At 46.7% G+C, this 22,361-nt stretch overlaps 8 protein-coding genes across 8 annotated transcripts; 2 read left to right on the top strand and 6 right to left on the bottom strand.

The window, feature by feature from the left end:
* Window positions 1-70: 70 nt before the first annotated feature.
* On the top strand, window positions 71-2,120 carry N7479_006559 (Major facilitator superfamily domain general substrate transporter; the record flags this gene model as incomplete). The annotated part of the gene is made up of 8 exons (XM_057254253.1): window positions 71-214; window positions 277-332; window positions 400-527; window positions 580-970; window positions 1,020-1,269; window positions 1,322-1,478; window positions 1,539-1,785; window positions 1,844-2,120. 8 exons carry the CDS (start codon window positions 71-73, stop codon window positions 2,118-2,120), a joined length of 1,650 nt encoding a protein of 549 aa, XP_057108115.1.
* A 781-nt stretch (window positions 2,121-2,901) lies between these two features.
* Window positions 2,902-4,226, top strand: N7479_006558 (FAD-dependent oxidoreductase; the record flags this gene model as incomplete). Its single annotated transcript, XM_057254252.1, has 5 exons — window positions 2,902-2,930; window positions 2,996-3,115; window positions 3,186-3,384; window positions 3,450-3,853; window positions 3,920-4,226. The coding sequence occupies 5 exons, from the start codon at window positions 2,902-2,904 to the stop codon at window positions 4,224-4,226; spliced, it is 1,059 nt and encodes a 352-aa protein (XP_057108114.1).
* A 173-nt stretch (window positions 4,227-4,399) lies between these two features.
* N7479_006557 (uncharacterized protein) lies at window positions 4,400-4,935 on the bottom strand (the record flags this gene model as incomplete). The annotated part of the gene is made up of 3 exons (XM_057254251.1): window positions 4,400-4,406; window positions 4,477-4,706; window positions 4,780-4,935. Coding segments are annotated over 3 exons (393 nt in total), but the record flags the coding sequence as incomplete, so codon positions are not given.
* A 3,699-nt stretch (window positions 4,936-8,634) lies between these two features.
* Window positions 8,635-10,065, bottom strand: N7479_006556 (putative MFS monocarboxylate transporter; the record flags this gene model as incomplete). Its single annotated transcript, XM_057254250.1, has 3 exons — window positions 8,635-9,543; window positions 9,598-9,835; window positions 9,890-10,065. 3 exons carry the CDS (start codon window positions 10,063-10,065, stop codon window positions 8,635-8,637), a joined length of 1,323 nt encoding a protein of 440 aa, XP_057108112.1.
* Window positions 10,066-12,277: 2,212 nt separating this feature from the next.
* Window positions 12,278-13,580, bottom strand: N7479_006555 (uncharacterized protein; the record flags this gene model as incomplete). The annotated part of the gene is made up of 2 exons (XM_057254249.1): window positions 12,278-13,021; window positions 13,077-13,580. The coding sequence occupies 2 exons, from the start codon at window positions 13,578-13,580 to the stop codon at window positions 12,278-12,280; spliced, it is 1,248 nt and encodes a 415-aa protein (XP_057108111.1).
* A 684-nt stretch (window positions 13,581-14,264) lies between these two features.
* On the bottom strand, window positions 14,265-15,900 carry faeB-2 (putative feruloyl esterase; the record flags this gene model as incomplete). The annotated part of the gene is made up of 2 exons (XM_057254248.1): window positions 14,265-15,508; window positions 15,561-15,900. The coding sequence occupies 2 exons, from the start codon at window positions 15,898-15,900 to the stop codon at window positions 14,265-14,267; spliced, it is 1,584 nt and encodes a 527-aa protein (XP_057108110.1).
* Window positions 15,901-16,886: 986 nt separating this feature from the next.
* Window positions 16,887-21,219, bottom strand: N7479_006553 (NACHT domain protein; the record flags this gene model as incomplete). The annotated part of the gene is made up of 2 exons (XM_057254247.1): window positions 16,887-20,246; window positions 20,272-21,219. The coding sequence occupies 2 exons, from the start codon at window positions 21,217-21,219 to the stop codon at window positions 16,887-16,889; spliced, it is 4,308 nt and encodes a 1,435-aa protein (XP_057108109.1).
* Window positions 21,220-21,861: 642 nt separating this feature from the next.
* On the bottom strand, window positions 21,862-22,290 carry N7479_006552 (uncharacterized protein; the record flags this gene model as incomplete). The annotated part of the gene is made up of 1 exon (XM_057254246.1): window positions 21,862-22,290. The coding sequence occupies one exon, from the start codon at window positions 22,288-22,290 to the stop codon at window positions 21,862-21,864; it is 429 nt and encodes a 142-aa protein (XP_057108108.1).
* Window positions 22,291-22,361: the final 71 nt, after the last annotated feature.

Here is a 22,361-nt window from a genome sequence, read left to right as displayed (position 1 = left end):
AAGTGTTAATTTTTTTCTCACATATCACTTTTACACATTATTTTATAGAATTACATCTTGTTCCGCCAAGATGGATTCTGTCTCAGTCGATAACCGAAGAAACTCAGAAGAGGAACTGGAGAAATTTGACCAGTCTGCGAATAGTCCCCATGCTGGCCTCCGACGTATTCCTGACAAGTTCCCACGTATTGCACTACTTATTCTCGTCGTTGAAGTATGCTACCCCACCGCCCACGTGTTGATGCCCTAGTTCGTCCGCTAACATCGACCTATTAGCTTGGCGAACGGTTTACTTATTTTGGCCTCAGCGGCCCTATGCAAAATTATATCAAGTACGTTGAGTCTTTCAAAAATGAGCCCGTGTCCTGGGAATGATGGCTGACTTCTTTCTTTCTTTAGTAACCCCTACGATCCTTCGTCCGGTCTCCCTGGCGCACTAGGTAGAGGACAATCAACCGCGTCGGCGCTTGGAAACTTCTTTAAATTTTGGGCTTATGCCTCCACCATTATTGGCGCGATTGTTGCAGGTAATACATATTCTTCTCGGGCCTTGCTGCAATTTTGCTAACAGTCCACCAGATCAATATGTCGGCAAATTCAAAGCCATCACAATCTCTCTGGGAATTTACATCTGCGGATTGACCATCCTGGTTGCCACCGCCTCGCCAGCTGGCCTTGCCAGCGATGCTGGCTTCGGCGGTTTGGTCACTGCAATGGTCATCATTGGCCTGGGAACAGGTGGAATCAAGGCCAACGTGACTCCCATGTGTGCTGAGCAATACCAAAACGCAGAGCCGGTTTTGAAGACACTCAAATCAGGCGAGCGTGTGGTTGTGGATCCCGAATTGACCGTGCAGAGGCTTTTCATGTGGTTCTACTGGGTCGTCAATGTTGGCGCCCTCTCCCCCCTGATTACGGTCAATGTTGAGGCAAAGCACTCTTTCTGGCTTGCATACTTGATCCCATTGATGTGAGTTGGGATAAGAGAAATGTATGTTACACCCGCTAATCTCTTCCAGTGCGATCGTTCTCTCAGGTATCGTCTTCTTGTCCGGCCAGAAGCGATATGTCAAGACTCCTCCCCAGGGATCCGCTATTATCGACGCATGCAAAGTCTTGAACATTGCCCGACAGGAGAAGAATTTCGAGAGCGCAAAACCATCATCTCTCGAGGCTTCAGGCCGTTTAAGCAAGTATCCTTTTGCATCTTCGTCGCGCTACACCGACGAGTACGTCTCGGACGTCCGCCGAGGTTTTATGAGCTGCAGAGTAAGTTGAAGTTCCATATTTACACACTGAATTATACTTACACAAATTACAGATGTTTGTCTTCTTCCCATTCTACTTTGTTTGCTGGGTCCAGATTTGGAACAATCTCATCTCGCAAGCTGGTCAAATGGCGTTGCATGGAACACCAAATGATCTCCTGCAAAACCTTGACCCGATCGCCTTGTGTATCTTCATCCCACTTCTTGACTGTGAGTACTGACATGATGATACCCTTGAAGAAAATCATCTGCTGACCAATATATCTCTAGTGGGTGTTTACCCTGTCCTTCGCAAGTTCAAGATCAACTTTAGCCCAGTCCGTCGTATCTTCGCTGGTTTCCTTCTTGTCTCGATCTCCATGATCTACGCCAGTGTACTACAGCACTTTATTTACAAATCTCCCGAGAAGAGCATCCACGTGTGGATCCAAGCCCCTGCCTATATCTTTGTCGCCTTCTCTGAAGCCTTTGTTATTGTTACTGGTTTGGAACTTGCCTTCACACATGCGCCGAAAAAGTGAGTCAACCGCCCTCCATCGTATCGTCTAACTCAAACTAACCACGACTTACTTTAGTCTGCGTTCTTTTATTTCTGCCCTTTTCTGGCTTATGATCGGAATTGCGGCAGCGATCTGTATTGGTCTCAGCCCAGTGTCGGAAGATCCGTACCTTGTTTGGATGTATGGATCCCTCGCAATTGTGGGATTCGTGGCAGGATGTCTGTTCTACTTTTGCTTCAGAAAGAGTGACTTGGATGATCTGCTCATCCCTGGACTTGAGGGAGTTCCCGTTGAAGGGAACGGGCAGCATGTTACACAAGTCGCTGATCATGGCAAACATACTGAAGTATAGATGTCGTTCAATTAAATAGCCTATATAATGAATACAATTTTACATATTATTTTTTACAGCTGTTTTTCTTACAGTAAAAGTGTAGGTATTTGTTAGAATAGATAGCTACTCCAGTTTTAGCTTCCACAAATTTCCACTCATTGTCACGTCTACTTTGCACTTTTACGTCTCCATTTTTGTAGACCTCTTATCTCAATTTTTTTATGACTATGGAGAATCATCTCAAGAATTTTCAACAATAGCAACCTGTTTCTCTTTTTTTGTTTCAACTTCAAATTTTCTCTCGAACGACTGTCCCAAATAGGACACCGCGTGGGTACCCATGTGGCTATTATGATAAACCCGAACCTTGGAAATTTGCCAGATATGAACTCTTAGTATATCCACTTTCCCCAGTGCCATGTGGTTGTTAACGTGTTAATCTCCAGCCTCTAGGGCCTTTATCAAGATATACAGATGTTTCCAATCCAAGAGATAGAATCACGGGCACCAATCACCAGCTACACCGCCCAGACCCACAATTGAATGCCGCCAATCGGAGTGGCCTCCAATCATTGCCTCCGAGATAGGCGTTCGTTGACTCGTTAATCCCATCTAAATTGAATGCTAGACACGGGATAAGCACCTGGGCAATATGAAATTAAATGAGTCAAAGTGGATGTCTCCCTAGGAACAGATAAATTCCGGTTGATTTCTGTTCAAATTAGGTTTTTGTTTAAATTAGAGGGCCCCCGACGTAGATTGAGTTGTAATCATTTTAAGTTTCTGAAATCTATTCACAATGAAGAACGAATCTGTGGTTGTCATTGGGTATGTCTTTGAAAACAGAATTTCCTTCCATGTCACAGATTGGAACTAACAGTCTTCGTTTGAAGTGCTGGCATCATTGGACTGAATGTTGCCCTAGTTCTTGCTGAGCAAGGCTATGCTAGCCAAACAACTATCATAGCTGAGCACCTCCCTGGTGATACTTCGATTAACTATACTTCGCCTTGGTAAGTCTGCTCACTCTTCATGCTAGCTGGAGCTATCTTATTTTTCCTCAACCATACTAACGCGGCCTAGGGCTGGTGCAAACTTCTCTGCCCTTTCCGCAAGCGATAAGAATGCCTTGCGATGGGATCAGCTTGGCTACAAGCACCTCCTCAAACTTGCTGCGCAAGATAGCCTGAAGGCATTTGTCCAGGAAACACCCTCTACCGAGTATTGGGATGAAATGCCGTCGCGCACAAAGCTCGATTCCATGGCTAGTTATCTGAAGGATGTAAGTCAATTACCACGCGGTGATTCCTCTGCTCCGGTTCAGCCTGCTAATATAGAGAACCACAGTACAAAGAGATTGCTCAGCAGGATCTACCAGAAGGCGTTTCATGTGGTGTCAAATTCACCACGGTAACCCTCAATGCCCCGATGCACATCCGCTATCTTTTCCAAAGACTCACAAAGGAGTACGGAGTGCGGGTGATCCGCAAAAAGGTCTCGGGTGTCACCTCGGGCTTCCTCAGCAAGGATACAAAGATTGTCTTTAACTGCACTGGTAACGCTGCTCGTACCCTACTGGGAGTCGAGGACCCCAAGTGCTACCCCACCAGAGGCCAAATTCTGCTTGCCAAGGCACCACACGTCAACCAGAATGTGATGCGACACGGCAAGGATTATGAGACATACATTATCCCACGACCACACTCGAAGGGTAATGTCATTCTTGGAGGATATATGCAGAAGGGAGTCGGGTGAGTCAAATGAATCCTAACATTTTCTGTTATTTTCCAATGTGCTTCATGGACTAACTGTTATAGCTTGCCTGATACACTTGGAGAGGAGACTGAGTCTATATTGTCCCGCACCAAGGCAATGTTACCGGAGCTCGAGTCACCAAATACAGAGATCCTCGCAGCATTTGCAGGCTTGCGCCCATCACGAGAGGGAGGTGCCCGTGTTGCCAGTGAAGTCGTGCAGGTCGATGGTTCAGAGCGAAAGGGTCTCGTTGTTCACAACTATGGCGCTGGTGGAACGGGATTCCAGGCTGGATATGGAATGGCTGTCGATGCGGTTGGATGCGCGTTGAGTGAACTTGAGAAGCTTCAGACCAAATCATCTCTCTAGAGTGATATCGCGAAACTGATATAAAAATTTGGTTATGTACTATATCACGATTTAAAGTTTTACATTTTGAGAACTGTTCAGTAGGTTGATTTTCAATTTAGAACTAAGATAGAAATTAGGCGATAGTAAGTACTATATCAATAGCTTAATCTCACCCGGGGTGATAACCCACTTTATCCTCTACAATAGAGTGTATCTAGTTAGCATTGGTCATTCTATAAACCGTTTAAGAGAAAAAGAGGGAACTCACCTGCCAAAGAAGTTCCTCAATGTACTCCATCCAGGATAAGTATCTGGATCACCGGCCTTATGGCGCATGAAACTATGATCTTCAATGGCACAAGTCGGCTCTCCCTCGGCATTCATAGGTTTAACATCAGAATCAACCAAGTTCTCACGCTGGATGTATTTATTTTGTCCCTGTGTCTTCTGTTCATTCAAAGACAGGAAATCGCCCATTGTTGATCTGGGATTGGTAGCCTGTAATGTGAGAATGAGTGCTGGTCAACATATGCTATGGAGCTGTCTTCGCAACACTAAGTGTAATACATACATCTGCATGACCCGGGCCCTCATTTTTGCCACCTTGCCAGAGCCTGTTGCCCCATCCTGTTCCACTGCCGACATCGTGGGCGGGAATGGGTTGGTCACTGGAATCGCCGGCGTTGGAGCTATTATTGTTGCTCATTTTGCTATCGGAGTTAGTTGGACCTGTATGTGATATAATTAGCAAAAATTAATTATTTTAGTTGCTGTAACGATCTCAAGTAATAAATATATCGAGAGGAGTGGGTGTTAGAATGCATAATTGTATTAGGAAGGATTTGCACTCACGGTTTTATATGTGGAGAAAATTCTGCTCAGAGATATCTACAATGTTTGTGATTGTTTACACAAATAGTGGGTATTGGAGCTGAAGTTGATTAATTTATTTCATTTATATATGTTCCATGAGCCTTGACTTAATCCTTGCCACGGCCCTGGATGAAGTCATGATGAGTATACATCGCTCTTGGTAATTGGTCCACCTCTTGAGGTACTCACGTGCAACGACAGCATGTACTGCCTTGAGCCTGTTTTTGTTAAGACGTCATGCGTAGTGGTGTTGATCTCCAATATTTGTTTTAGGCTTCTCTCTACATACAGATGGGCAATACCTTTTACACGCGGATTCTTTTTATCATTTTTGTGCCAAGGTATTGGGTAAACGCTGTGGAATTCGTGACTTTGAGCAGCATGAAAATTAATATTATTGCCCTGAATATTGTTATACCAAGCAATTACTTCCTTGGGCAGTCTGTCGGATGCCTAGTTATTTACCTCTTTGTTTCTTTGTCACCATGAGGCTATATCTATAGCTTCATGGCACTGTTCCAAACAACCGCTTTTTACTTCCTCTATATATAGATGGAGTGTATTATCACAGATATAATGCAATAAATATTGTATACATGGGTTATTACGTATGTAAAGATCCTATGGAAAAAAGGGTTTAGTATGAGATCGCAGTATGACACCCAGCCCCCATAAGATCGCGGTGCTCTCCAATGACGGATTGCATACAATTATTTTATTTCATGAAGTGGGTAGTCACTCTCGCGATGAAGGTTGGCCTGTGTTGTTTCTGAGGATGCCATGACTAAAACAACAGGGCTCCCTGTCTAGGCAAGTATCTCATGTTTGTCCCATCTCTCTCTTTTTTTCTCTTCCTATGTTGTATGCACTCACTCACAACGTTGCCTCTATCAACACTATACTTTATGAGAAGTTAGTCACCAGGCAGGCCCCCAGGGGCCCCTGTCTCTACCTCGAAATTGTTTAGGCCGGAGGAGAAATGCACTTGGCCGGCCCCCTGTAAAAAGTGACTGATCCATGTTCAAAGCTACGTAGGAAATCCTCTATCCTCATCGGCCAACTCCTTATTGAGTTATCGAGATCAAGCTTGATAAATCAAAATCATCGATCTCAAGTTCTCATCTCACACCTCACTCACCCAACGTTCATTTCAGGACATGGCATTGGCCCGGAAGTACGGTGTGATAGTTTGCATCTCGACCCCTCACCAGCGCTTCCGCGATACAAACGCTGCAGGGTCTAGGCGGGCCTAATCCCCCCTATGTGCCTAATAGGATTATATCTTATCGTGCGTAGAAGAATGTAAGCGCAAGCTCTATGTATTTAGAAACATGCAGTTGTCTCCCGCCAACTTATCAATCCAGAGTTTTCTTCTATCCCTCTAACACTCTCTACCCTGGCCAGGGCATTATTTTTTAATTGTCGAATTTCATGGCTAAGACAAGCCAAGCCCCCGCCGCAGTGTGTGCAGAGCATATAGCTCTCAGCTCCTTCTTTCATCAGGTTCCTGCACCAGTCGTCCGAAATCCAATTGACCAATCGTTAGTCGATCAAGAAAATTATGTTTTGCCTTTTTTAAAAGAGCGTGAGCTCACCGAAGCTCTTGCATTCCTGGCGAAAACTAAGGATGGGTCGGAGCATATACCTGCAGTTTGCGTAGAACAAAGTTCTGAAACAATTTTGAATGTCATCCTAGCAATCAACAAAAGCACCTACGCTGATGGAGATACCCTTCTACAAAAGCTGAAGAGCAGTTTTGAAGTCGTTTTCCACGTACTTCATAATTCAAACTATGGTCAGTCCCTACGAATCTGCATCTAAGGATGAACGTTAACAATTTTCAGAAGCTATAGATAAATCCGAAGTCCAAGGCGAGATTTTTGCATCAATCATCTCAATGTGCTCACCGCGGATACTATGCCGGTTGCGAATCGACCGGAAAGCAACTAAGAGGCCCATTCACGAGCTGCTAAAAGAGGCCATATTTGGTATTGGACGGATTGGCTCTCAGAAACTTCAAAGCAAAGACTTATCACTTACATCGTCATCATTTATCTCAGAGGCAACTAAGGTCATACAACTCGTTGACCGATGGATGAGGCATCAAACCCTAGATGAGCTGGGTGATCTTGTGGAAGGAATATATCACTTGAAACAAATAGCACCACGCTTTTACGATTTGCTATACCTTATCTCAAATCACGATATGAATCCATCCTCAAGATCTAGTTTATTGAACATCATCAAAAAGGTGTCAAGATACTGGGGAGCCGCTAGACAACTGTATCGAATGGCAAAGGAGTTTCCATTGGTCCGGAATATGAAACTTCAACTGGCAAGCCTACCCCAAAAGGCATTCGAAAGTCAAACAAATTCCAGCGAGATTTCTGACCTATCTTCATGTTTATCCAGGCTGGGGTTTATCAAAGGGCAACTCAATTTGTCTCAATTGTGCCACAATTTGAAAGTTGATGAAAACGCTGCTCGTGCTAGGTATAAAGGAGCCCAAAAGGCTCTTTCAGCACCCAAGATCCACGCCGAAATCCAAATCATCGCCTTTTGCGAGATAAAAGCGCCAAATTTGTTTCCACGGGTCGTTAGTTCAAGCAAAGACGCATGCTTTCTCTGCAATACTTCCATTCAACTATACGGACGAATGCATACCCCTAGAGCCCATGGTCGTCTCTATCCCGGCTGGACACTCCCGAATCTACCACAATTTAGAATTCTCCAGCAGAAACTCAATAAAAGTCTCATTGAAAGTCTCCGGCACAGTGTTTCACTAGGTCTAGCTCAGGGGAAGCTATCTCTTCATCCACAACCCAATGAAAGCAATATTCTTACCTCAACGGGTTCGAGAACACCGATAGGTATACAGGAGCTTGTGTCGGAGAGCCCAGAAGGACATATTTCTTCGATTGACTCCTCGTCTATTACTCTGTCGGACGATCGACCTAGATGTGGTCCTTCATCGGCAATAAGCCGACTTTCAAACAATAAGGCGCAATCGGATATTTCCATTAATACCGTTCACCTGGTCGAAGGAGAACAGATCAATGGGTTTGTGAAATACAACAGACCTTTTCATCTTATTATCACCAAATCTATTGAAGTGTACCTCGGCCTTGAGGATGAACCATCTTCCACGGCTAGGAAAGAGCCACTGGGGTATGATATCAACAGGTTTACGCCCAACAACATTAAAGATTTGAGTGAGAAATATCCTGTTGTTGATGTGCGGCAGCTAGAGGGCGAAGTTGTACTTCCATTGTCTGAAGATAATGCATTTTGTCTTGTCGCTGGGGATGTGGTGTTGAAAATCAATACTCATAAATGATCTGAGGATGAAGAGAAAGCAGCTCATCAGGTGCCACTGTGTCAATGACCAAGTAAGATCATATAGAACTAGTTATACACCTGCGTAGTGACGTAAAATGTGCAACTTTAGGAAACAAAAGTTTCGATTTATAATATGAGATTAATCTATTAAATTTGGATTTGAAGCGTATTTACATATTCCACTTATGCTGCCCTCCAATTCCCAATGGATTGCTCATTTTTTGCGAGGATGCTCCAGATCATACCGAACCACCCTGATAGTTGGCCAAATCTGCAACAAGACAGCCCCAACCATCATGCATCCGGCAAAGAGCTGAGCATGTAAAAACTCAGCGGTTTCAAGATTTACCAAAGCACCTGCAATGGGAGTTCCAGCGAGCGCCCCGAAAGACGATATACCCCACATCATGCCTAAACGAGTCCCCAAAAAGCTCGAGTCTGGACAGAAAATCGGATGTGCCACAATGGAAGTCGGCGCTGTAACCAAAACACCACTGAGAGATCCCCAGTAGCACGCCCAGACAATAAACCCAGCCATTTCGGTAGCCGCAATCCAAGTGAACATAGCAATCGCTGACGCCATCACAGAGAATATTAGGATTCCAATGGGCTTGATATACGAAACAAGCAAATACGGAACAACACGGCCAACGACCGATGTCCCGTTGACAATAGCAACCATATAAAAGCTAAAATCGGTCGTGGTATGCACCACCGTGCGGGCATAGGAAGCGACATAGAAAATGGGAACGTAGTAGGCGAGCATGACACACGTCAGCGAGACTGAAAACATCATAAAAGATGGTTCACGGAAGGCACTCCAATCAATAAGACTTCTTGCATGGGTCCTTTGGCCCGGTTGTCGGCACAAGATTACACATGCTATAATCGCAAGGAATAGACTGATGAAGCCGATGCTGCGGACTGCCCATGGGAACCCGACCTTGGGCTGCAGCTGGCGGAACATGACAGGGAAAATGACGGCCCCCACGCTAGACCCGATTGATGCGCATCCGATGGCGATTGGGCGTTTTGTGGTGAAACTCGAGGAGATCACGACGAGAGCTGGGATGTAGGAAATGCCGCCTCCCACTCCGACGCAGAATCCTTGTGCAAGCAACACCTATTCTCGTCAGAAGTCAGAAATTCCTTTTTCAATGTTAGATTTTAGATTTACCTGGTAGTACGAAGTGGCGAGACTGGTCATCATCATTCCGAACACAGTCAGGAAACTTCCGGCTAAAATAAGAGGGCGCAAGTATCCGACATCAACTAATGGTCCCGCAGCAAGACCAACTAATGGAATGAGAGTGCCCTGGATACTGCCCACCCATGAGATTGTGGATGGTGTCTCATTTGGTAGAAGGACTGTCTGGTAGTACTCTTGAAAAGCGCCATAGGTCGTTAACAGGCCCCTGGAGGAAATATTAGCTTACTATGAGAATAGTATGGCAACAATGTAAACCAACCAAGAATTGACAAAAACGCAAAAGCCCGCAAGAACGTTTAGCCATGCATCAAGGCCCCCGTTGACTCTTTTTTCGGGGAGTTCATGTTCAGTTTCATGTTCATTGTTGGGCACCAAGTTGCCCAATGCGGGTGGTGAATGTGGCTGGACGCCATGTACCTTCTCCGTTGAACCCATTTCGATATATCTTTGCCATTATAGGTGTTGAAGAAGAACAGTTATAAGAAAGAGAACGCCTTTCACCAGCACTCCACAGTGGGGAAAAACTGGGGTTTTCTATTAGTCACGAACTTGTTCGGTTCAACCGGCACTAACTAACCGAGCTCTACCGATTTAAGTAGTATTATGAATGGGGTATTTATGTTCCTGGGCGTATAGCTGCTCCAAATTAAACGGGGATCCCCCGATTTCCGGCGGAGTTCCGGACTTGGGCGGTCTTCACTATATCCACCCAAGTACAGCTGAGCGGACTGGAAGTCCTATTTCCCACACATACACTTCCGAATTGAAACCCTCATATTTCCCATGGCGCTGGCCTAACTACATTCTGAGATCCTATGGACCATCGCCTCCTGTCTTTGTCGCTAAAATGACATTTACGATTTGACCCGGACCAACCGTCATCTACACAGAACACTTATCAAGTTTCTGTATCGCTTTCATGGCCGATATAAGCATGAAATTGCGCTCTCCCTTGTCGCTGAGCGAAAGCTCTGTTTCCAAGTCCAAAGTTTGCTACATGGACTAGATACTGCTCGCAACCAGACTCCAGCATCCCTAGAAGTAATAGATGCAACAGAAGACAAGGCGCCAGAAATGTACAAAGACGAGAGCCTGAAGCCATTGATATCATGGAAAAGTTACCACCCTGACAATGATTACCGTGAGGACATTTATATCCACTCTTTTTTCGAACAAGGATATAGCGTCCCGAGTGTTGTGAACATCCAGCATGCTCTAGTCATGGAAATACAGGGTGGCTATACCAAAATAGTGACCACCTTGCTAGATTTTAGCGCAAAAGCCAAATCCTACCTCGGGAGACACGTTCAATGCCTAGTTCCTGAATATACCATCCTGTGGTGGCGTAATGTGGAGGTTGGCTACCCGCCACTCTTCACTGCAATGCAGTTTGGGGATATGAAGCTAGTGAAATTGTTAATTCAGCGTGGCGCTCATCCATACCTTCACCGCTATATCGCGCTATGAAAGATGATCGATAGGATATTATCTCTACATCGCTTGAACACGGCGTGGGACTACAAGCAATAGCGCCGAAGCTGGCTGTTCTACATCAGGATGAGTCTATGGTGAAACTTCTTCTTGATGAAGGATTGAATATTTCGCAATACAGATATTCTGCACTCTACACTGCTGAAATGAAAGGTGATCGGGATATGTTTAACTTGTTAAAGTCGCGTGGTGCGGCACAAGCTGCAGTTTCCGACGTTGAAAGATGGGAATGGTACTGCTCGTCCTGTTACAAAAAGCCTGTCCGTTTGTGATGGAATTGAGATAGGGAAGGAGGATTGACCGCAAAGCTCTACCTAGGTAGTTAGGTTAACCTGCCGGAGAAATCCCATCGAGGCCCATTCAATACAGAGATGATAGTTGATTGTTAAAATCTTGTTGAACTCCACGGGTTGAACATCCCTAATGAAGTATCCATTTCACAGTAAAAATACACTACTTCGTCCATGTACAACTTGGCCAATGCATTCAGGTATCAAGGCAGCTGGTCTAGATTTACCTTTTCTTGGCGACTTTGCATCCGCTTTTCAACCTCTACTGAGGCACGTCTTTCTCGGCCTACCAACTTCAGACCTCACTTCAGAGAACTTATTTCTTGTAAACCCACTCGTCTTCCAAATCGTCTTTTCAATCATCTTTTTTACTATCCTTCTGGTCATAAGAACCTGAGTGGTTGGTGCCTAATTGCTGGATACTCATGCCCCTATGCCTTAGTCACTTGCTACATTGGACCTAGGGAAGATGAATAAAATTCTCAGATTGAGTACCGTTCTTGATGTAGAAGAATCTTGGATATAATGTCTCATATATGACCTTGAGCCAAATAGACTAGAATACCGAACCACGTCGTCAAGTACAAGAGCTGGCCGGCTATGCTCGTTCTAAAATCAAGGAGAAGCAGAATATAAAGAATGTCACAATTCGAGAAAGTAGCGTATGCTATGAGCGGCAATATACGTATATGTAATGCTGGAGGACTTTTGCATATGAAGCCATCTCAGCCACCAATCAAGGCTCCAGGACAGACGGGATATCAAATTTCAAATGAGGACAGAAGTCTTTTCATGTCATGAATGCAGAAATAAATCGTGAAAACGAATGAGTACCAAAACCAAAAATAAAAGTGTGCAAAATTCCATCACTCATCCTCAAACTGGTCAGCCCAAGTTCCAGTGATAGGTGAAAACGTCGAGTCCAACTTGTCCATTGCTGATGGTGACTTGGCCCGTGCGGGGGCAGTTTCGGGCTCGATTTTCGTCTCAGCCTTAGTCTTAGTCTCTGGCTTAGTCTCCTTGCTCACCGGCGTGGACACAGATTTAGTCTCGGTCTTCTTGGGTCCCTTGGGCAGAGCCGGGAATGCGCTCTTATCATCCAAACCCAGCGCAGTAGGGCTTTCTGTTGCATACATACTATCAGATAGGCCTCCCTTGCGTGGCCGGTCTCCTTGTGGGGTACGCGGAGATCCACGGTCACGGCCACCTCGACCACCACGTCCACGACCCCGATGACCATTACTATGGTCTGCGGCCTGTTCTGAACGACCATCTTCAAAGTCTCGTCGCACAGCGCCAGACACGCCACCGTGCATACCGCGTCGGAATTGGCTGCCTCCACCGCGGGGGTCATAATCTTCCTCGCGTTTCTGTGAGTCCCATTCACGCCCCGTTTGAGCTTTCAGCTTCCGCTGTCTGTTTTTCTCACGTTCAGTATCCATCACGCGACGGTGGGCGAGTTCTTCGCGACGTTTCTTTGCCGCCTCCTGCTCGCGTTCCATAAACGACGCCTGATCAGCTTCGGCGCGAGCATGGGCCGCAGCTTTCTTTACGGCATTCTCCTTAGCTGCAGCAATGCGTTTGGATAGTTCCTCTTCCGTGAGTTTAGGCTGGAAGTAATAGTCAGCGTGGTTCTTTCGTTGTCTCACGGGGAGCACCACACACCTTTCTTAGCCCTCCAGTGGCACTCCGATCGCCCCTAACAGCAGGCACACGCTGAGCCTCAGCACCATTCGCAGTCACATCTTCACCATTATTCTCTTCGACCGGACCGGTCTGCTCTTTAGCCTCTTTAGGCTTCTCCGGTTTCGAAGTAGGAGCCTCGCGTGCATCCGCAGCAGGCGCATTGACAGGGGTCTTTTTGCGCGGAGAGCTTTCTGACCGTTTTTGCTCTGAGTCTCGTCCACCGCGCCCTCCTTTGCCCCGGCTCCGTCGTCCTCGGCCTCGTTCTCCGCCCCGGCCCCGCTGCGGAGTCTCCCCACGTGGACTTGGCTGCTCGGGAGCTGGTTTCTCAGGTACGTGTGCCTCCTGCGGCTCTGGCTCTGGCTCGGGGGTAATGACCTCAGTCTGTGCCTGCTGCTGTTCTGTGGAGATAGGGATAATCTCATCGTCGAATAGGTCGTCGGCGCCGCGAGTCTGTGCAAACTCGTCCATGTCTGGGTCTGCCATTGCGATTGAGTCTGGAGATGTGTTCTAGTGAGTTTGACAGGTCACGGGTAGGCTGTGAGCTTGAAACACGTGAGTACGCGGGATTGTCGCCGCTATATATGCGATCCGAGGGGTAGCTTCGATGGGGCGTCCTCAAATGGTGATCCGTGCGCGATCTAGTGGAGAGGGTAATATATTGTCGTCTTTGAAAATTTGCAATAATTCATGCAAATGAGATATGTAAAGGATAAATAATTAGCGGGAATTACAGTGGTGACACAGCTCAACTGATCTGCGAACCAGCCGGGGCAGTCTGCTAGGCGGTCTGCCATTGCTGCGGAGCGCGTTGTTTTGCCGATGAATTCCGTCTGCTTTTTGCCGATATGACGTCCTTTTTTTACCTTTTATGGACCTGAGGTCTTGGAATGTAGTACATACATTCAAGTTTGAGGTATAGTTTGCTAGGGGGAAGGCGATGCTGGTTAAGTGGTCAGCATCACCTCCCCCTTTTTATTTACATATACGTGATCAGCCGTTCGTTTCCCACGCGTGGCAGACCTCTTTTTTACCTTCATAGTACTTCCAAGTTTGTTTACATTCTCTGTATACGTATATGAGATGAACTAGGTTGATCAAATCTGAGAATCGTTTAATGGTATTTCTAGTTACTGAAATATTTCTATATAGAAAAAGCGGCAAGCAACCCTAAACACAATGCCAAGCGTTCTCATCGGTATAGTTCCCGGGACCCTGGAACACATTGCGCCGAGGCCAGCGGCAGTGTTTCCGCTTATACTCGACCTTAGAGCCAGGGCCGTTGGAGAACTTGGCACCACGAACAGTCTCTGGTGCTTTGCCTTTCTCAACCCACTGAACCATGGCCATAAGCACATTGTCCTCGGGATTGTTTCCATCGTAAGAACGGAGTCCCTGACCAATACCATAGGCACCATCGCCGCCACCGCAATGGCCCATACCACTGATCGGGAAGAAGCGGTAGAATTCATCCAACTTGGTGGGAGGGAGTTTCATAGTTTTTGAAACATGGGAATAATACATTTTTGAGTTCTCGGAGCTAATCAGCTCGTCTTGGAGGCCGTGGTAGTGCAGGATTTTGCCTCCAGTCTTCTTGAAGGAAGATATATCGCCATCCCAGGTTTGAATGTTGTAAGGGTTTTGGGCGAGAGCAACAGCAGCATCTTTCACTGTGAAGTTGGCTCCGCTCCAGGACGGGTCATTGTAGACGACGTAACGGTACCAGTCTTCGCTGTATTGGAATGGTTTACCATTGTACATTATCGGTGCGGCGAGAATTTCAGAGCCAGGCTGCATACGGGGGTAGAGCAGGGTTCCATTAATTCCATATAATGGCGAAAGCGCGTTCTGGGCGGTGTTGACTTGGGCGCTGCTAAGACAACTTGTTCTGTTTGTGGCCCTGGGGTCACAGGTCAATGTTTCCAAGATAGGACGACAGAGATCGGGATTCTCGATGATTCTATCTCTGGCGCCATCAATGGCATCACACTGGCGGAGAATCTCTTCATGAACGATCTTCCATTCAGCTGTGGTGAGGAACGTGTCGGAATTTGGGGAGTCAGTGATGGGATAGAAGCTTGCGCTCCACGAAAACAGGTTAATCAGATTGATAGCAGGGGCACCGGCAACCACCCCGTCAAAGTCGTTAGGATATTTTTGAACAGATTTCCAACCTTGGCGGCCACCAGTCGAGCATCCGAGATAGTAGCTCTTTTTGAAGCCCTCATCGTAAAATTTCTTGGTGAGCTGCTTGCCTATTACAACTCCAGTATGAACAGAACGGTATGCATAATCTTTAATGACCTCAGGGCGGCGGTAGAAAGGCTCTCCTGAGGTACCATTATGTCCGTTGTTGGCTCCAACGGTGGCAAACCCTAGTTGTGCAGTGTATGCGAGGTCGTAATATTGAATGCCTGAGTTGAGATTAACACGATTCGATATGCAGATTTTGGAACCGACACTTACACCCTGAGATACCGCCATTTCCAGTGCTTAAGAAACGGCCTTTATAGTCACGAGGGAACCAAGCCTCTAGCGTGATCTCGCTGGTTTTTGAGGTCGACACGGCCATGGCTACTCGGCACATGTCTACCGAGACAGCCTGACTCGACGCACCGCAGCTAGATGGGTTGTCTGCCAAGGACAAGTTGGTGCCTCCCTGCACAAACTCGACAAAGTTGACTTTGACATTGGGAATGTCGATTTGACCAGCAAACTTGACACATTTTGATTGGAAGGCATCTTGGCTAGCAAAGACCAGCGAGCCTAGGGCTACCAGCAAGGACAATTTATACAGACGAGTCATATCGAGGAGAGACAGTTGGGAATCTCAAGCCAGCGTCTGTATGAATTTTGACATGATGCGATATCTGTAGATCGGCCGCTTTTAGTAGCTGGTTACTTTGCCCCGAGGTATGATTCTCGCTGTCCTGACGGTATCATTCACGTATCGTTATGAGTGTTGAGATGGCAATACGATTACCCGAACAGCGAGTTTTGCAGATCTGTAACCAAAAGGCTAGAATGTCCGAGGTTTGGCCGGGGAGCAGTGAGGGAGCAGTGGGGGTCGGCTGCAATGAGAGCAAATGAGCAACGCCATGATGCGGAGAGGACCACAAACCGATTGAGCGTTGCGTAGGTTAAGAAAAGCAGTGGGGCTATATGGACAGGAAAACCTAAGGATATGGCGCACGGAATTCCAATTTCCTCGAGTCACGGGGAAATCCGGGGGTATCCACAAATGCGGAGAACACCCCTGTCTTATTTCAAGGCTGTTGGGATCGGCATTTTTGGTTACTTGTATTTCATGCTGTACCTGTATATTAACTGAAGTGAGGAATGATGAGGATCGACCTTGGAGATATGTGCACCTCGCCAATGTGCCTCTAGTAGATAGTACTATTTTTCCTTTACACATCCACATAGGGACTAGGCATCACTCCTGATATGCCGCCTCATAGGGATCTTCATACTGAAATAATTCGAGATATTGTTATCAAAAATTACTTAGTCCCTCAGGGTCTAAAAGTTGTTTATCAGTATGTCTTTAGTGGGAGCTCCATACTAAGGCTAAATCTATAGCTGAGCTCAGTATTGTTACCGGATATGTGTATAATTGGTAGAGAATCTTGTTGCTCAGTTGAGCATTGAAGATTGATCGCTCACAGGTCATTTTGATCGTCTTGAGGCTGCATCATTTTGATACAAAAGGATGACAAGACATATTTTGATATAGATTAGAAGTGCCCGGGGGATATTGGGGCCTTGCAGTCTATGTATCCAATTGCTCGGTCATGTCTGGAAGAATAAAGCCCACCGAGCTCTCTGCGGTTCTGGGAGGACACGCATACACCAAGCTGACAGCCCGTCCGTAAATGTGAAATCCGCGGTCTCCCATTTCTTTGCAAGTCTATCCTTCCAGTCTTCTATCCAGATGATCTGTTGCTTGCCATCGGAAGAAATCAAGGGCACCATCCCTTCAGGCACGCGCTCAGAGGGCCGAAGAAGCGGGCCGGTATAATAGAATTTGTGCTCAGGATTGCAGATACCTGAAATTCTGGATAAATCTCCAGATTCAACCTGGCGGTAACATCGCCAACAAAGCGCCGAGAACGCACAAGAGCAGCAGAAATACCAGTGGTGAATAGACCCAATTTCTCGCTTGCAGCTAGAGCACCCGGTGCAATGGTCGCACACGACTTTAGCGTATATGTCATCGTCCATATAATCATCAGTGTCACCATCCAAACGTTTTTCCTCCTCATCTATCAATTGCACATTTTGAAATGTGCTGGAGATGTCAAGCTGCACATCATCATCCAAAAATTTGGTAGTACCTGTCATGTTACGAGGGACGTTCGTTCGGGACTCTATATCTTGCTTGATCAAGTATAAGACTGCCCCAAGGTCTTCATCGCTATCTGTATTGACAAGGAATACCCTGAAAAGTCCCACCAAGGCATCGATCTTATCTGCAGGATCATCTTTTGAGAGCAGCAAGATACACTCTTTGACACACCAGCGGAGAGCATCTCTAGCATTTGTGATATCCCGATGATCGCGGAGCCAGCTCGAGAGGACCAGACAGACGTCACCCAATTCACTATTTTCGTTCAGAGCTAATGGAGGCCGTCCCCAGAAAGGGATATCGGCATCGTCCAGACATAAGGCAACGAGGTTGCTTATTGACCGCATGTGAGAGGGCTTGGACCACTTATCGAAGGAGACTGGAGAGAGAGATGCAACCTCATACCAACCCTGTAACCCTGCATCTCTTTGCCCTTTTTCAAATAACAGCGTCGCGAAGACGTATTTGAATTCTACGGGGCTATCCAATTCATTGTCGACTTTCCTCACGGCTCCCGCGATAAGATCAAGATAATCCTGATCACGGTGAGTTAGGGCATGATGAAGGACCCTATACATCGAGCGCGATTGGAGCAAGTAAGAGTGGAGGACGAAGCACTCAAAATTCAGAGCTCTGCTTCTACTGTTCGCTGTCTTCTCAAAAGGGGTGAAAGCAAGGTCAAGCATAGACCGCAGACGGTGCGGTTGGTTCAGTTCCAGGAAGATGGAGAAGAAGGGAAGCAATTCCATATCGCTGTGCACGAGTCTGATTTGCAGTACCAGATTCCAAGCCTCCTCTGCGGTTGCAATTGCATCATCTGTCATTTTTGCCAAATGCTTCATTTGCGCCTTATTGAGCAAGGCCTGAACAGAATCAGCATCGTGGGGGTTGTTATTCTCCTCTGAGGTGCTCCGCAGGGACTCCGATAATTCAAGATGCTCCAATGCCTCCTTGTGCATTGCGACTTCACTAAATGCACGAGCCATGTTTCTGTGGATGACAGACATGGACTGTGTACTGAATATTGAAGTTCCATGGCTTTTGGCTAGCGAAATTTGAAAATGCTCAAGCGCTTGCGCATAGCAAAATTTCAGAAGTAGCGCCTGAGCAACTCGCGCATGCCACATAGGTGTCTGCTGAAGCCTTTGCAACTGGGCAGGAATCAGGACGCTGGCAGGCTCTCCGTGGCCCCAGATTAGGTCTGATATCTTTGGTGTTAGACCGTCCGCATCAGAATCCTTTACTCCATTTGCCATCGAATTGTACAGTGACCAAATGATGGGGGCGATGCCAGGTAATCCATCATCTTCCGCTATTTCTTCTGGTTCTAGCCAGCGTTGGCTCCAGGACGCTACCATTTGTGATAGGAGGACAGTGAAGGGACATGCGTCACTTCCCACTGCTGATGCTCTGGCATGATCCATGAAGCTCTGTTTTTGGCTTGGAAGAAACCAATGGAGTACGACTTCAGCCCTCTGATTTGCAATATCCTGATCTTGAGCGTCCAGCCAGTAGGAACCGAGCTCTAATACCCTGCACGTTGGGTAGAACGAATATGATGGGAACCACCTCATACTTACTTCTTCAATGAATACCTTCGTATCTTGCCCATGGCTGAAAAGATCTGCAAGCAAAGTGGAAATGACTTCTCGCAGATTTCCTGCCTTTTCGGGATTTGCACGAGTGAGATATGACGGCAGGAATTTCTCGGCATATCCCCGGAGGTCTCCTATCAACCTCTCGGACCAGGGGGTGTAGTCCTCTGTTAGGGCGTAAAGAAAAACATATAGGAACTTCGTGTCCGCTTTATCAATGTTGACAGAGATTGGTCCGGGCTCCGTATACATTCTGAAAAAGTCATAAAAGGAGCTATGCCGAAGTGTTACAACGTCGCCGCCATCACCAAAGTCGTCTTGATTATCGTTGGCTCTGATATAAAATAAAGAGGAGTAAATCGTGCGAATATCGTCTTCAAGACTCATGAACTCCTCTTTCAGGACGAGCTCGAGAATAATATCAAGCTGACGCACAGTCAGTGGTTTTTCCGCGAATGTAACAAAGGAGAGCAAGATCTTCAACTGCTCGATCTGTGAGGCAGGTCCTTCCCCCTCTGATACCTCATCACCCGATGATTCTTCCCACCCGGACAGTTCTTTACTTAGACGTTGTAGTTCTTCATGAAGCATTGCGCTAATCCCTCGCGGCATTGTCCTGACCACCTTTCGGATCTGCTCTTTAGTCCGACACCGCAAAACAGCTTTGATGACAAGGTTGGCCCATTCCCACATGCCCTCAGCTTCCTGACTGATATCATTAATAGTTTCTTCAAGGGATTCAGGATGTCCACGGAACAATTTTGTCTTCTGTAGTTTCTGAGAGACGTATTGGTGGAGGTCTTCCTTATTCTGGTTATTACCCACTTCAAGGTCCGGAATCGAGTCCAACGAATGCTCTTCAAGCATGGCGCGCACCGAATCCCTACTAATGAGCACGATTCGTACGGAAAGGCCGAGGCTCATATCCTCTGCCGCTGAGAAGGCTTTTTCCAGCAAACTGAAAAGGACTTCCTGTTCCTCCACCTCAGCCTCGTCAATACCATCAATCACCAAGCATGTTGTGATAGCCGATGAACTTTCGGTAAAGTAGTTTAGGAAGAGTTTCTCCCAAACAAAGTAGTTGTTCCCTGGGTCTTCCTTCATGCAGAACTCATCGGCATGCACCGCAAAGCTGGATTTCTGCGTCGCCAGCTGCCATGCCATGGTTCGCAGAGCTTTTTTGAGGGAGCGTAGGTCGACATCGTTGTTCTTAAAAAAAGAAAGAGGCAATCACAGGCGCAGGGGTCAAAAATGACTCATTTGAAAGTTCAGTGATGATTTTCGATGCCAGATGCGATTTTCCCACCCCAGGGCCACCATGAAGCCAGAGTAGCGGTTGGGATCCTTGCCACCAGGACTGAAGCCTATCCTCAATCCAGATGCCGGATCCCGGTATGCGATTCTGGGTGATGGAAGAAAAGACCTGACCCGATGCAGAAACTGGGTCTAACGCTGCTTTGACCCTTTCCAGCCTCTCGCGCTCCTTTCTACCATCGTCTCTATTGAGCAATTCCTTGGTATTTCTCAGGGTTTGGTGGGTGAGATTGAGCGCATGGGCAGAAACCATCATATGTTCCTGGCTTGTCAACTCCTCTAGCTCCTCTAGCAAGGAGCTAATTGATGTATCCTCAACGAGTATATTCTTTGCCCACTTTGAAAGTCTCGCCTTGAGTGAACCGTGGCTCAACAGATTTTGTGACGCCGCACAAACTCTCAGGAAATTAACCAACACTTTCACGATCATTGTTTTCATCCCCTCACCGAGGGTGACCTCCTTGTATGAGTCTAATCGCAGAGCAAAATTACCTAGCTTCTGAAAAAGGTCAAGGATCCCGTTGAATGCGTCACTAACTCTGCGTGCCGCCTGAACCAGAAGGAGCATCGCACCCATGATCGACGATGCTGGAGGGAAAGCTGCCGCGGCAGCACCGGCGATCAGGTCACCCCAGCTTTCAAATGGTGCCAGAACCGTCTGCATTGCATGTAAAAGGGGCCGTCTTTTCATTCGAAAATCTTCAAAGTTGTCCGTTTCATATTCTAGCTGGCGAGACAGATCCTCAGGCCCCTGAATTTTGGGGAAACGCTCATCTGTTAACGAAATTCCGGTTTTTCTACCATAGTCCTTGCAGGCGCTATTCCAGAGGGACGGCAGACTGCCATCTGAAGGCTCCCTCGCAGTCATTACCGTACTCGTGAGTGGGCGATGTGTTTCTAGAGGGAAAGGGAGAAAGATGGGATTACACACACATATATAAATGAAATATCATGAGTTGGCATTTCTACATAATCCCCCTCAATTGTGGGGCTCTGCGCCACGTTGATGGGGTTCCTTATCAGGAATAGTTAGATGCAGTAAGCCTCAAGTGTGTCGTATAGACTGCTATTGATTAAAGACTTCCACAATAACTATCACACATAAAACCCATCTCTGCCAGCAAGCAGGTTTCCAATGTTTGGGATGTTCTAGAGCAACGAACAAACGCTAATAGCCTGGCCAGACACTCGATGATGTTCAACCTCACCCCAGCCTTACACTTCTGTTGACGGACCTTCTCGAAGGTCCATGTTTCAGTTCGGAGAGAACTCAGATCGTCGCAGTGAGCGAAAAACGGCAAGCTCTGACCGGTAAAATAGAACGGGAAAGCTAATAAGTGGCAAGTAAAATCCGGTATACTGGTATATGCCGACTAACTAAATAGTCACAACATCCAGTTGCAGCTAACACACAGGCATGCACGATAATCACTCATTAAGCACTATGTATGGTCTTCAGTAGACAATCAAAATACTCGAGTAACCGGTGGTGTATACTGACTGTCATTGATTAAGGATTTGCCTCAAGGGCTCTTGGCCTGTCATTTAGGTCCCGAGAAATCTCAAGAAGAAATTCTCTTTTGCCCTTCAATGCAGCTTTTGCTCTGCGGCGAAGCTCGCGCCGTCGGAATTTCCACCTAGCCGCCTCATCGCGCACAGCCGTAGCTTGATGCACGGTTGGCGTGTCATGTAGAATGGTGTATGCCTGTATTTTCCGAACCCGAAACTCTGCCTCTTCTGCCTCTAACAGCTCCTCGAGCTCGTCCATCTCCTTTTTAAAGGCAGCTAATTTATCGTCCAAGACGTCGAGGTCGTTGTTGATGTCATTTGCCATCCATCTGCGGAACTCGGTAATAAAGGGCTGGATCCATGCTGTTGCCAACGACATAAGAGGGATGCCGACCATCGGGAGCAGAACAAAAAAAATGAGCTGGTTCATGATGGGGAGCTTGAAGACATGGAGATAAGAAACTAAGAGAGTTGTAAATGAGAAATGAAAGAAGTACTGCT

This window comes from Penicillium vulpinum (assembly GCF_028829585.1).
Source record: "Penicillium vulpinum strain IBT 29486 chromosome Unknown utg000003l_segment0_segment0, whole genome shotgun sequence".
Taxonomy (NCBI): Eukaryota; Fungi; Ascomycota; class Eurotiomycetes; order Eurotiales; family Aspergillaceae; genus Penicillium; species Penicillium vulpinum.
Note: the sequence above shows the minus strand (reverse complement) of the source record. Positions and strands in the feature narration are given on the sequence as shown.